The 13958-nt window shown below is 56.8% G+C and overlaps 5 protein-coding genes across 5 annotated transcripts; 4 read left to right on the top strand and 1 right to left on the bottom strand.

Annotated features, from left to right (window-relative positions):
- Window positions 1-56: 56 nt before the first annotated feature.
- K452DRAFT_223853 (uncharacterized protein) lies at window positions 57-1871 on the top strand (the record flags this gene model as incomplete). Its single annotated transcript, XM_033536651.1, has 9 exons — window positions 57-208; window positions 262-314; window positions 367-398; window positions 451-636; window positions 683-1003; window positions 1057-1181; window positions 1228-1528; window positions 1593-1692; window positions 1747-1871. The coding sequence occupies 9 exons, from the start codon at window positions 57-59 to the stop codon at window positions 1869-1871; spliced, it is 1395 nt and encodes a 464-aa protein (XP_033399677.1).
- A 1479-nt stretch (window positions 1872-3350) lies between these two features.
- On the top strand, window positions 3351-4929 carry K452DRAFT_345324 (uncharacterized protein; the record flags this gene model as incomplete). Its single annotated transcript, XM_033545448.1, has 2 exons — window positions 3351-3931; window positions 3994-4929. 2 exons carry the CDS (start codon window positions 3351-3353, stop codon window positions 4838-4840), a joined length of 1428 nt encoding a protein of 475 aa, XP_033399676.1. The 3' UTR covers window positions 4841-4929.
- A 248-nt stretch (window positions 4930-5177) lies between these two features.
- K452DRAFT_349817 (uncharacterized protein) lies at window positions 5178-8620 on the top strand. The gene is made up of 5 exons (XM_033545618.1): window positions 5178-5291; window positions 5349-6196; window positions 6836-6910; window positions 6941-8258; window positions 8354-8620. The coding sequence occupies exons 1-5, from the start codon at window positions 5249-5251 to the stop codon at window positions 8524-8526; spliced, it is 2457 nt and encodes an 818-aa protein (XP_033399675.1). The 5' UTR covers window positions 5178-5248; the 3' UTR covers window positions 8527-8620.
- Window positions 8621-9322: 702 nt separating this feature from the next.
- Window positions 9323-11179, top strand: K452DRAFT_316753 (uncharacterized protein; the record flags this gene model as incomplete). Its single annotated transcript, XM_033544000.1, has 2 exons — window positions 9323-9538; window positions 9606-11179. The coding sequence occupies 2 exons, from the start codon at window positions 9323-9325 to the stop codon at window positions 10716-10718; spliced, it is 1329 nt and encodes a 442-aa protein (XP_033399674.1). The 3' UTR covers window positions 10719-11179.
- K452DRAFT_150693 (uncharacterized protein) lies at window positions 10725-13677 on the bottom strand. Its single transcript, XM_033535533.1, has 8 exons — window positions 13555-13677; window positions 13374-13496; window positions 12973-13322; window positions 12381-12922; window positions 12058-12331; window positions 11827-12002; window positions 11578-11761; window positions 10725-11505 (listed from the first exon to the last, which is right to left on the bottom strand). The coding sequence occupies exons 1-8, from the start codon at window positions 13635-13637 to the stop codon at window positions 10997-10999; spliced, it is 2241 nt and encodes a 746-aa protein (XP_033399673.1). The 5' UTR covers window positions 13638-13677; the 3' UTR covers window positions 10725-10996.
- Between the last annotated feature and the right edge of the window lie 281 nt (window positions 13678-13958).

Below are 13958 nucleotides of genomic sequence, written 5' to 3'. Positions count from 1 at the left end.
ACAACCACCTATACTGTTGTTTTCTATCTTGTTGCGGTAGTACAACGTCGTCAACCATGACAGGCGCGGTGAAGAATCCTGCTCTTGAAACGGTCAACACAGTAGATGTCGAACCGGGCTCTCACTCGGACACCGAAACTCCGCCCGTGACGGAAACGAAAAATGCTCGAGATCGCAGATATTTGCGAAGGCTTGACGGCTTTCTCTTGTAGGTCTAAAGCTAGTATACAGGTTTTATTTGGAAACATCTAACGCGAACAGTTCATATATTCTCCTCGGCTACTTCATCAAGTACCTCGACCAAGAAAACTACAGTAGTTATCCTTTTCCGAAATCAGAGCACGTAACGAGCTAACACTTGAGAAGGCAATGCCTTCGTCAGTGGGATGCAAGAAGATGTAAGTGTAGACTCTATTATTAGCGTCACCTTTCACTGAAAGTTTTATCCAGCTTCAACTATACGGAAACGAAAGAAACTACCTAAACACGTTCTTCAACATCGGCATCATCATAGGAACAGTGCCCTCCCAAATGATGCAGCTAAAATACGTGCGACCCTCCATCTGGATTCCATCATGCGAGCTCGCATGGTCCATTCTAGTCATGGTCATGGCCAGCGCCAAAAACATCAACACAGTACGTCCGAACGGCACTTTCAACAACAAACACTAACTCCGCCCAGCTATACGCGCTTCGCTTCTTCGTCGGATTGTTGGAGTCTTGCGCTTTCCCGGGCTACGCCGCTATCCTCGGGAGCTGGTACGGCAAGAAGGAGCTCGCAAAACGAATGGCGTTGTTCGAGCAATCAAGCGCGATCGCGAGCATGTTCAGTGGGTATCTCCAAGCCGCTTTGTACACGGGTCTCAATGGAGTTTCGGGGCTTGCCGGGTGGAGGTGGCTGTTCATTTTCGACGGCATCATATCTATCCCTATTGCGCTGTGGGGATATTTCGCACTGCCAGATTTGCCGAACAACACGAGAGCTTTCTACTTCAGCGCTGAGGTAAGTTGTGTGTTGGTTGTATTTTGTCTCCTCTGACTGACAAGAAGAAACAGGATCGTGCGTATGGCGTTGAAAGAGTTGGAAAGATTGGAAGAGCGGCTCCGCGCAAGCTTACGTGGAATGAAATCAAGAAAGTCTTTGTAGATTGGCAAATATGGACGTTTATTTTGCCTTGTAGGTTACGATACGACAACAAAATCTTTCAATTGCTAATTCGTACACAGGATGGTAGCTGAAGCCGGCTCTGGCAGAAACTACTTTAATTTATGGCTAAAAGCGGAAGGATACAGTGTGGTTCGGATCAACACACTTCCAACAGCTGGTAGCGCCGTAAGTCTTGTTTCTGCAGTGGCATTTGGTGCACTGTCGGATTACACTGGTTACCGCCTCACTCTGGTCACGATTATCCAAGCCGTTGTTTTGGTATCCAACATCATTTTATCCATCTGGAACGTCCCGAAAGCGCCGCTACTTGCAGGATTCTATCTATCGTATGTCGGCCAAGCATCACAACCTATTGTTATAGTAAGTACTTGGTCCCGGACAATAAAAGACGATTGAATCCATTCCGCTGACCATTGGTATTAAGTCATGGGGACACGAAGCTATGCAGGACAATGCAAATCTTCGACAGTTGCTTGTTGCGACCGGAAACATCTTCACTTATGCATTTGGAGCATGGGTTCCAGGTACGTCAGCACAATGTGCGGAATTAATAGCCTATTCTTACTTAATGTACGCAGTCGTCCTCTTCCCTACGCAAGACGCGCCTCATTACAAGTTTGGGTATCAAGTCCTAATAGTATTTGGAGCACTTGCCGTTGCGGGCATGTTTTTGATGGATTTTCTACATAAGCGAAAGATATAGAAAGGCTATTAAAAACCTAGTGTAGAGGAAACTGAGGATTTGTAGAGGACTCTGAATAGTTTGCGGTTGTCCACCCCTCGTGAGTCGTGACGTTACACCTGCATTGACATGTGGTTTACTTTCTGCTCTTATCTTTACATAATCGTGAATGTTCTTATCCCCTTTGAATTCTTTTATTGTCGTATCCATATAGTATTCTCTAGTATTTCTATATATTTATATACCCGTATATCTTAAGTTATCATTGTACTTCGTATCCTTGTACCTTTTCAATGTTATCTAATACCTATTAGCTGTTGCACGATAGCCTACACTAACTACCTCAAGAGCACCCTATAGGTATTATAGACTCTCCGCAATATATAGTTAAGGGTGAATAGAGGGCGAGCAAAATATCCGGGCTCTGTGGAGAGAGGGAAGATACTAACCAGCTGACTAAACATCGTTAGCCTATTTGTGTTTCCATGCATGATTGGAGGATGTACCGATACGAAGGATTACCGAAAGCGGACTAGATAACATCAGCCACTTATGTCCAGGAAAAAATGTTATAAACTATATTTAAAATCCAAGGCAGCGATATAATTATGATTAAATCGTTACGGAAGAAGTAGACGTTTCTGTTAACCTCACTTAAATGAAAGAGATGGACGACAGCAGACTTCTACAGTACGGCTAGCATTATGGTCCTCCCAAAAGGAAGCCACGAGATTCAAAATGGAAATAAACTGCGGGTACAATCGGTATACCCTGCAGATGCCTGGTGGTGGATCGGTAGTAATGCCCTTGAGCAATAATGCTGATAGAAACACGCCGCGAGCGACACGAAGGTAACAAGATAAGGACGAAAATGTGGACATGCGGGTTATATGTAGACAAGCCGATTGCATGGCAGCGATAACTCGTACTTATCGCCACAGCCTCAGCTCACGAGGCTCAGAATCCTTATCATTGCCACTGACAACGCTCACGTCTCACAGTGGTTGCGAGGCGGAAGCCAAAGCGTCGGGCCGGTAAGTCAACCGGGCAAGGAACTGGATCATCCTCCAATCGAAAGCCACCATGTGCAATGGCCAAGACTTAGCCACGCCATCCCAAAGCGTCCAACTTCGAACATAGACGGCACGGGCATACCTAAAGCGGCAGAAGCCAGTATAAAGTGGATATCGCCTCTCGGATTCTTTAACTTTGCTTGGTTAACCGTCGCACAGCTCCGCAGCTGCGTCGACGATGCTCCTCGGAAGGCGTTCCTACGCCTTATCTGGAACGGGTAAAAGCGCCATCGGATGGGCAACCGATGGGTGTTAAGCGCTCGAGATAGGCCACGACAAGAGAGACTATTAAGCCTTCAGCCATAGAAGTAGTTCAAAAGGCTCTACTACCTTATTGTTGCAAGTCTCTCCAACTCAGAAGTGCTCAACCATCTTCGCACCACACACACACAAGCTTTGGGAAACGCAAAGCTTCTTCCAGCCCCAAATGATCCCCACGAAAGCATTGAGGATCAAGAACCGCCGCTATGAGTCTACTTTTGCTCCAAGCATTAGTAGGATTATGAGGAAGGAGAGGAGCGGTCCAACCTCGAGGGAAACCCGAACAAAGGACGACACTCCATCGCCTCTGTCGGCTCTCCCAACCAGCGTGCTCCTAAGATCCGTCTTCATCAACTCGATATCCTCGAGACCGCTACTGCTTGCTCCCTCTCTTTCTGTTCTGTCGGCACTCTGCAAGCCCAAGAGGAGCTTCCTCCTGGACGTCGACCGCAACAAAGTCCTTCATTACATACTCAAAAAGACGTTCTACAAGCAGTTCTGCGCCGGCGAGACCGAGGCTGAGACGCTGTCCACCACGCGGCAGCTCCGGGACATGGGCTTCCGCGGCACCATCCTCACCTACGCAAAGGAGACGGTGTTTGACCATCGCACGAAGCAGCAGCATTCACTGGGCGTTGCGCTCCCGGAAGACGGGAAGACGACCAAGTGCGCGAACATTGAAGCGTGGCATGAGGGCACGCTACGGACAGTGGAGATACTGGAGGAGGGCGATCAGTTGGCAGTCAAGTAAGTGCAATCTCAGACCCCTAAAATCGAACTAACAACAGATATGCTAACGCCCAGCCCAGGTTGACCGGAGCCGGACCTCTAGTGACCGAAGCCCTCTCAGCCGGCGAGCTCCCCAACCAGCAAATGATGGACGCGCTCGAGGAAATCTGCACCAAGTGCAAAGAGCGCGGCGTGCGCATCCTCATCGACGCCGAGTCGCAGCACTTCCAATGGGGCATCATGCGCGTCGGCATGCACCTCATGCGCAAGTACAACACGCACGGCTACGCCCTCATCTACAACACGTACCAAGCGTACCTGAAGAGCACGCCGACGACGCTGGGCAAGCACCTCGCCATGGCCAGCGACGAGGGCTTCACGCTCGGCCTCAAGCTGGTGCGCGGCGCGTACCTGTCGTCAGAGAAGCGCTCCCTCATCCACGACACCAAGCAGGACACGGACGACGCGTACAACTCGATCGCGCAGGGCGCGCTGCGGCAGGAAATCGGCGAGTTCGGCACCCCAGGCAAGGCCGGCCGCCCCTTCCCGTCGGTCAACCTCGTGCTGGCCGGGCACAACAAGGCCAGCGTGCTCGCGGCGCACGAGCTGCACCAGCAGCGGGTGCGCGCGGGCCTGCCGACGGTGCCTGTCGGCTTCGCGCAGCTGCAGGGCATGTCGGACGAGGTCAGCTTCGGGCTGCTGCAGCTGAAGCGCGGTGGCAGCGGAGATGCAGAACCCCACGTCTACAAGTGCTCGACGTGGGGCAGCATGGGCGAGTGCCTGGCCTATCTGACGCGGCGGGCGTCGGAGAACCGCGACGCTGCGTCGCGCACAATGGACGAGTACGTGGCGTTGAAGGCCGAGGTGGGGCGGCGGTTGCGGCAGGCCTTGTCGCCGTCGCGGTGGTTTGGCACGAGGTGGGAATGAAGATATGATTAGTCAGGGCCTTTTTACATAAGGTGTTATTAGGTTATGGCGTCAAATGGATGGGCAATCGGGCTTCTCGGCATCTACCCGCATTAACCCCGCAAATGCTATGTGTTTTCGTGAGCCCCGCGCGGAGAGCAGAGCCGGTTGGCTTTTTTCCCCGCAAAACCCCGCATCATGCACGGGAAGAGAGCCGTTGGCTGAACGCTTATCAGCTCGGAAGCTCTTCCGTTCTATCTAATGCCACGACGTCATTTCGATTACTAACGATCAATTGTTTATTTGTTTGGCTGATCCGGGACTCTGCAGCCGGGCCGCCTTCCTCTGAACCAACCATCCGTCAATTCCTTTCGGGCAATCTCCCAGCACCATCACGGCAAACTTACCCCGCATCCGTCTATCCTCAATATGGCAGAGGCCAGAAACAAGACTTTCTGCATCCTGGGCTGCGGTATGTTTTAGCCGCATTTTGCACGCTTACACGCGCATACTGACGGCCCGTCCACAGGCAACCTGGGAACCGCTATTCTCGAGAATCTGATCAACCCGTCCTCCAATGAGGCTGATTCATTACTCTTTGCTAAATTCGTCGCTTGCGTGCGAAGCGAGAGATCGGAGCAGGCCCTGAAGGAGCGCTTTTCCAAAAACCTGCAGCGCCTAACCGTCTCCAGAGGCGACAACGTCAAGGCCTTGCAAGAAGCCCATGTCGTCGTCCTGGGCGCGGATCCGTCCGACATCGAGGCAGTCTTGACCGCGCCCAACGTCCGCGACGCCCTGGCGAACAAGCTGCTGATCAGCGTCGTCGCCGGATGGACGCGCCAAAAGCTCGAGACCACGCTGTACGGCAGCGAAACCACGGCCAGCAACCAGGACGGCCGCGCTTGGGTGTTGCGCACGCTGCCCAACATCGCGGGGCTCGTGGCGCAGTCGCTCACGGCCATTGAAATCTCGGAGCCCGCGCTGCCAGACGAACACGTGCAGCTCGCCGAGGCCATCTTCCAGCGCGTCGGCAAAACCATCCGCATCGATCCCAAGCTGATGAACGCCAACACGGCGCTCGCGGGATCCACGCCGGCCTTCTTCGCCGTCATCTGCGACGCCTTGATCGATGCCGGCGTGGCGGTGGGCGTGCCCCGCGCAATGGCCCAGACGACCATCTACCAGGCCATGCAGGGCACGGCCTCGCTCCTCCAGAGCGGCATCCATCCAGGCATTCTCAAGGACCAGGGCACGTCGCCCGAGGGATGCACCATTGCCGGGCTCATGGTCATGGAGGAGAATGCCGTTCGCGGCCACGTGGGGCGGGCGCTGCGAGAGGCTGTCACGGTCGCTCGGCTCATGGAGACTGAGACGCATGTAAATGACACGAGAAGGTAGATAGACTACGTAGGTAGTATAATGTAACTTGACTGATTAGAGGAGAGTGTTAGCTAAGAGTGATGCCGGATTGGGACTCGGCCGGGATTTGGGTGATCCGCGTCCTATCTACGGCTTCCCGACATGGCTCCCGGGCCTTGCAGATAGACCTGCAACATTGTGCCGCCTTGCGCGGGCGTTGAAGTGTGTCATCAGCGCGGGGACCGGATGAATTCCCGACGACGATCGACATGGACGTTGATTCGGCAACACTCCCGGCGCACCCAACATGGCGCAAATCATTACCGCTTCGGGTAGCTACCTGCGTCAGATAAAATAATGCAGCTTTGCGACAATGAGAGCTTGCTCGTCGCATCTTTCTTTCTTTCCTCCTCCGCCTCCTCTTCTTTCTCCTGCAGAAACCATGGCCGCCACCAGAGCATTGACAGCAAACATGGTTCGCCCTGTGCGGCCTTCCGTGAGAAGCCTGCGCGCCGTTCCCCCAGCAATCACCACACAGCAGCTCCGCACAAACGCCACGGTGCCATTCAGGCTACCAGACGCCAGGAATGAGCCCAACGTAAGCCCCTACAGCTCCAATGGCAAGAGGTTCAGCTCACTGATAATGCGTCGCATCAGCCTACCTACGAGAGAGGCTCTCCCGAGCGCCGCAAGCTGGAGGAAGCTCTCAAGAAGCTCCGCTCGCAGCTCCCGGTGCGCAGCGAAATCTTCTACAACGGCAAGGTCCAAGCCACGTCGAAATCCGAAGACCAAGTCCTGCCCTCGGAGCACGCCACCACCTTCACAAACTACCCGTTGGCCTCGAAAGAGCAAGTGTCGGCGGCCATCGAGTCGGCGCTGAAGGCAAAGAAGAGCTGGGAAGAGACGCCGTTTGTCGACCGCGCGGCCATCTTCCAAAAGGCGGCCGAGCTCGTCACGACAAAGTACCGGTACGAGCTGATCGCGGCGACGATGCTGGGCCAGGGCAAGAACGCGTGGCAGGGCGAGATTGACGCCGCGGCCGAGCTGGCCGACTTCTTCCGCCTCAACTGCAACTTCGCCGCCGAGCTGCTCGAGCGCCAGCCCACGCGCGGCACCAACGGCATGTGGAGCCGCATGGACTACCGCCCGCTCGAGGGCTTCGTCTACGCCGTCTCGCCCTTCAACTTCACCGCTCTGGGCGGCAGCCTCATCTCCGGGCCCGCGCTCATGGGCAACGTCGTGCTGTGGAAGCCGTCGCAGTACAACATCTACGCCAGCACCCTCGTCTACAAGATCCTCCTCGAGGCCGGCCTGCCCCCCGACGTCATCCAGTTCGTCCCCGGCGACGCGCAGCAGATCACCGACACGGTGCTCGCCCACCGCGACTTTGCGGGGCTCAACTTCATCGGCTCCTCCGACGTCTTCCGCACCATCTACGCCCGCATCGGCCAGGGCATCGGCAACAAAACCTACCGCGAGTTCCCGCGCGTCGTCGGCGAGACCAGCGGCAAGAACTTCCACCTCATCCACTCGTCGGCCGACATCCCCAGCGCCGTCAACCACACCATCCGCGGCGCCTACGAGTACCAGGGCCAAAAGTGCTCCGCCACGTCGCGCGTCTACGTCCCCGAGTCGCGCGCAAATGAGTTCCTGACCAAGCTCAAGGCCGGCATCAAGGAGATCACGGTCGGCAACCCGGACAAGGACTTCGAGGCCTTTGTCGGCCCCGTCATCCACCGCCGCTCCTTCGACAAGATCAAGTCCGTCATCGACGCCGCGAACAAGGACCCCGGCCTCAAGCTCATCGCGGGCGGCACCTACGACGAGAGCGTCGGCTTCTACGTCCACCCCACCGCCTACCAGGCCACGTCGCCCGAGCACAAGCTCTTCAACGACGAGATCTTCGGCCCCGTGCTGGTTGTGCATGTCTACCCCGACGGCGACTGGAGCAAGATCCTCAAGAGCGTAGACCAGAACGGCGGCGGCCTCGCGCTTACGGGCGCCGTGTTTGCCGAGAACCGCGCCGTTATCCGCGAGGCCGAGAACGCGCTGCGGTACTCGGCGGGCAACTTTTACATCAGTAAGTCCTTTCCCTACTTCCTCAAGCAACCCATCAAACCCGACAAGACCGCCGTGTTGTTTTGGACTTGAAGCTGACTGTTTTCGTGCAAAAAGACTGCAAGACCACGGCCGCCCTCATCGGGCAGCAGTCGTTTGGCGGCGCGCGCGCAAGCGGCACCAACGACAAGGCAGGCAGCTCGGATATCCTGCGCCGCTTCACGAGCCCGCGCATGATCAAGGAGGAGTTTTTCCCGCAGACGACGTTCAAGTACCCGAGTAATCACTGAATGAGGAATTGAGGGGTGGATAGACTGAATGAATGAATGGGTGCTTTTTTTCAGAGGGTTGGGCTTTAGAATGTAGTTAGTTAGTATCAGTATCACTGGTAGCGCGCGTGTAGAGAATGCGAAAACGCTGTCATGTCTGTCCTCGGGTCCTGTCTTGTCCTGTCTTGTCTTGTTTGTGCTTTTGCGCTCTACCGAAGGAGTAAGCGATTGATTGAGTCTGAGGTTGAGTCTGAGGCGGAAGCGTGCCCTGTCCTGTCTGTGTCAGTGTCAGTGTCAAGTCGAGAATGCGCACAACCCACACAACCCCGCACGCACGCCCATCCGACACCATCAACGCCAACGCCCCACCATCGGCACCCCTACCGCTCAAGGCAGCGACCCGCTGGTGCCACCACTGCAGTCGAGATAGCAAGCGATCGGCAGCCCCGCCCGACACTGACAGCCTAGGGCCGAGCGCCACAAACAAGGCAAAACGCGGGGAGCTAGCTGGGGCGGCTGGGGCAGGCCGGGGCAGGCAGGCCGGCATGCCTCGCCGTGCGTGCCGTGCGTCGCCATACATACATGGCTGGGGGCTGGAGATAAGCCGCGCTGTCGCCGCGCCACCGCCGGTACGCCTCCCGCTGCTGTGCTTCCTGCCGTCTGGCAGTCGGAGTCGGACTGCCTCGGTCGCCTTGCCGCGACGCGCGAGGACGCGTCGTTGAGATAGATAGATAGACGGGTGCGGTGGGTTGATGGATGGGTGGACATATACATACGCCCTCCCTCACGCACCCACTCACTCATCCACTCACCCAGCATGCCGCCCAACCTCCAGCGCGACGACCCCATCGCCATCGTCGGCGCTGGCGCCTTCGGCCTCTCCACCGCCCTCCACCTCGCCGATGCCGGCTACACCAACATCGCCGTCTTCGAGCAGGACAGCACTGTCCCGCCTGCTCGCTCGGCCGCAAACGACCTCAACAAGATTGTGCGCGCCGAGTATGAGGACCCGTTTTATACCGACTTGACTATCGTACGCACGCATCCAGTTTGAACAACTTTGTTTCCTCCCTGCTGACACGCGCCCACGCGCCCCAAAGAAAGCAATCCAAGCCTGGCAATCCCCCCTCTTCGCCCCGCACTTCCACCGCACCGGCTTCCTGCACTGCGTCTCGGGCGCCGCGCCGCCCAAAGCCCAAGAGACGCTGAACCGCTTCCGCGCCTCGGCCGAGCGCCACCCTACCCTGCGCAAACACGTCGTCCCCATCGACGACGCACCCGCCATCCGCGACCTCTTCTGGCAGTACGACAACGCTGCCCCCCTGTCCGGCTGGCACGGCTACCTCAACCGCTTCGACGGCTACGCCCACTCCGGCGACGCCCTCAAGGCCGTCTATCGCGAGACCCGCGCCCGCGGCGTGCGCTTCTTCCTCGGCGAGCTCCACGGCGCCATCAAGGAGATTGTCTACGAGGACACGCCGCAGGGGCGGCGGAGCACGGGCGTGCGCACCCGCGCCGGCCGCTTCCACGCCGCCAAGCTGGTCATCGTGGCCGCGGGCGCCGCGGCGGCGCGCCTCGTCCCCGCCGTCGGGCAGCAGGTCGTCGCGAAATCGTGGAGCGTGGCGCACGTGCGCCTCACGGACGAGGAGACCTCTGCCCTCCGCGGCATTCCCGTCACCTACGCGCGCGACCTCGGCTTCCTCTTCGAGCCCGACCCCAAGACGAACCTGCTCAAGCTGTGCCCCATGGGCGGCGGCTTCATCAACACGGACCCCGCGACGGGCGTGTCGCTGCCGCCGGGCCTGCGCGAGAGCGCCTTCATGCCGGCGCACGACGAGGCGCAGGTGCGCAAGCTGCTGGCGCACACGCTGCCGTATCTGGCCAACCGCCCGCTCGTGCAAAAGAGCCTCTGCTGGTTCGCCGACTCGAGCGACTCCGACTTCATCATCGACTACGTGCCGCACACGGCGTCGTCGGTCGTCATCCTCTCGGCCGACTCGGGCCACGGCTTCAAAATGTTCCCCATTGTTGGCGGCTGGGTCAAGGACCTGCTGCAGGCGCCTGACGGCCAGCAGCCCGTCGCGCGCTGGCGCTGGAAGGAGCCGCAGGCCGGGAAGGACAAGGGCCAGAATTGGGGCGGCGACGTCAGCTGGCGCCTTGGCGAGTCGAAGGAGTTTGCGGAGATTCGGCCGCCGCCGGAGCCGAAGCTTTAAAGAGCGCGAGGCATCATTTGGGGTTGCGTGGTGGTAATTCCGGGGCTTGTTTGTTGTAGACTTGATAGGTAGCTAGATCCAGAAATGCGGTTTTTTGCATTCGGCTTTTAAGCCTCTTGAAGTTGTCTCGCGATGTTGTGTGTTTGTGTATGAGGCTCGGCTCGGCTCAGCTTTCCCGCATTATTGCTTTCCGTGGCTTCCGGGCTCCTCCCGCATCTTGATCCTCGGCAACCGGCCTGGCAAAACCTGCACTGCTGCTGAAAGACTGATTCCGTGGCCTACCAGATGCTGTGCTCCAGGATGGTATGAGACAGCCACTCCGTATCGCCGCTTTCGATCGAATTGGCCGTGTCCATGATCTGCGCCGTCGTCAGGCCACCATCAAAGCTAAAGCCCTCCAAAATCCCAGATATCGGCGACGGCAAGAGGCCGTTATCCACGGTCTGAGCAGCAGTCGGCGGCATAGAAGCAGCAGTAGGCGGCATCTGGGACGGCGGGCGATCGAGAGCACCGCCGCCCTGCTGGGCGCTGAACGGCGGGGAGCGGGACAGGCATCGCGACTGTGGCTGTTGCGGGAGCAGGCACAGCATCTCGTCCAGCTGCTGCAGCTCGGCTTTTTGGAACTCGGCTACCACGTTCCCGTCCGTGACCATTTCTTCGAAGATGCTCCATGCTTGGTGCAGCCACAGAGTGTAGTTTTCTGATAGTCGCGAGTCGACTGCTCGCGCGAGCTGAAGAGCTACCGTTGATACGGAGAGGGACTCGAGGTCGAAGGGAAGAAATGTCTCTGCACAGAACCAAAAATAGCCCGCGTAAGCCCGTTGGTCATGTCCAGAGAGGGAAGAATGAGGTCACTTACCGAGAAGCCCTTGCGCTCGTACGCAGTGCAACACGTTGACCATTTGTTGCGCCGATTCGACGCACATTTTTGTCAGATTCCAGACTGACTGCGAAGTGTTTTGTAGGTCCAGAGAAGAATTCGGAGATTCGAGCCGTATCTTCAAGAAGCAAAACAACAGTGGTCGGGTCGCGAGGACAACGCACTGGACGCAGTGTTAGCACATCGAAGATCAGGAAAGAGGAGGGGGTGATAAGAACTGAGCCTTACTTGGTGATAGAGCAAATGGAGATAAGCAGATGTTCTTGACACTCCACTGATGGGATTGTCCAAATGCAAAGGGAAAGAATTGCGAAGCTCGTCGGCTAGATCTGCAATGTCCGCGAGCGCCGCTTTCGTGCTAAGCAGAAACTTGCTGTTCAATTTCCCATCGAAACCATAAACTCCTAGCAAACAATGACGATTAGCTAAAGAAATGGACGAAGATAAGCGTTCACTTACCCCTGTTGATACTGGCTATAACACGGGACAGTTTGATCTGCATGCCCAGGGCGGCTGTTCGCTGGACCGACCCGGAGAAGGTCGGCAGGTCAGGATGCAGGTCATCATCATTTATTGACTGGGGAAGACCCATTAAAGATGTCATTTCACGGTCCAGCACGTATACCGTCCACCAAGCCCTGCGACATCTTTCGACTTGCGTGTGGCCCAGATGCTGCACAGGCATGTCAGTGTGCATTCCCTGGCCCAGCGCCATCCTCATGGCCTGTCCGATCTGCGATATACGTCAGCTTCGCTCGAAGTGCGGGCCACGATGCTCTCACATAGTTATGTGCTGCGTGTCGGAAGTCCAAGCATTGAAAATACAAGGCAATGCAACACAGTATCTCCGTCGACATCAAAGGCTCCCTCCCAAGCACACTCATCTCTGGCAGCAGCTGGAGAGCTTTGACAAAGAAGTCGGTGCCAGGAGGCCTCTTGTCTGGATTCCTCTTCCCAACAAATGCTTTTCCGAAAGCGAGAATAACTAGGAAATGAACATACCACGGATCCACTGCCGCAACATAGGGGCTGGGGTCCAAGTAAAAGTCATAGACACGTGCCATGAAGGACTCCTCGTCGAATAGATGGAACATTTGGCCGCAGTGAAACTTGACTGCATTGATCAAGTAGATAGTGTGGTCGAGCGTCGGCAGTGCTGGAGTGTCCGGGCCTGATGTGGTCCGGTGACCGTCCCACTGCAGATCGTACGCAGAGCCGTCGAAAAGGAGAGATGCTGTGGGGATCGGTGTTTGATGGATGTGTTCATGCGTCATACTCAAAGCCCGCCGAGTAAATGACCAATTCGACGACGTCCCAAGATAGACTGCACGCTCGTTAGACTCAAGCAAAAGGTGGTATGGATGACACACTTACAAACCCTTCCATTGCCAGCTCCCATAAAGGTAGACGGGCCCGTAGAGAGTGGATTGGTGAGGTTCGACGCTACGGGGTCCAAGCGTGTCATTGGGCGAGAGCTTTGGGCGCTCCACCTCCTCGCATCAGGCGCAAGACCTGATGCCGATCCTTCGTCTCGAACCGAGACATCATCATGATCGGCCATGTGCACGTGAGGCTCGTCTGGCACGGTTCTGTCTGGCGACGGACGGCCATCCGTGGTCCTGTCAGCGTGGTGGGTGGCGCTGCCGGCTGAGCTGGGCGTGCTACAATCGGTATTATCGGCACGCTCCCGACGAGCCAGCTTCCGCTCCAGGTCGATGATGTACCTGGCCAGTTAGCGTGGGCATAAAGAAAGAAAAGAAAAACCCAAGCCTTACCCTCTTGACACCAGGATTTTCTGCTCGCGCTCATCAAACTCGCAGAACAAATCGCGCTTGCTGCAAGCCTCGCAGGGCTGGGTTCCGGAGCACTTGATCTTCTGTTTGCGGCATCGCGAGCAACTGGAACGGGCGCGTGTTAGCAGGTTGATAGGCGTTGCGTTAGGGCCACGACACTCACGCGTTACAGGAACGCTTTGCGACGCGGCCGCGGGCGTTTCCCGACTCGGATTTGCGACGCGACTGCTGCTGGGGAGGAGGCATTCTGGTTTCTTCTGCTGGTCGGGTAGGTAGGAGACATTGGCGGCAGTTGGTTCTCTTCTCTTCGCCTTATCTCGTTTTCGCCGTCAAGCGTGGGCCGAAAATGCGGGGTAACGGCGCTCGGACGCCAACGGCTGGACCGTCGCGCATCCTATCACCGCGCCTACAATCTTTCTGGATAGGCAAAAGATATGTTACCCCCGTTACCCCCAGACGTTCACGCGCCCAGCCGCCCACCGATACCCAGCTAGGCGCGCCTCTCCAGCCCCAACGTCATTGGCCGCGCTGATCTTGATCTCGAGTGGAGAACATGGGTGCTGCTGA

The sequence above is a fragment of the Aplosporella prunicola genome (genome assembly GCF_010093885.1).
Source record: "Aplosporella prunicola CBS 121167 unplaced genomic scaffold K452scaffold_7, whole genome shotgun sequence".
Taxonomy (NCBI): Eukaryota; Fungi; Ascomycota; class Dothideomycetes; order Botryosphaeriales; family Aplosporellaceae; genus Aplosporella; species Aplosporella prunicola.
The sequence above is the reverse complement of the archived record's forward strand: the minus strand, read 5'-3'. Positions and strand labels throughout refer to the sequence as shown.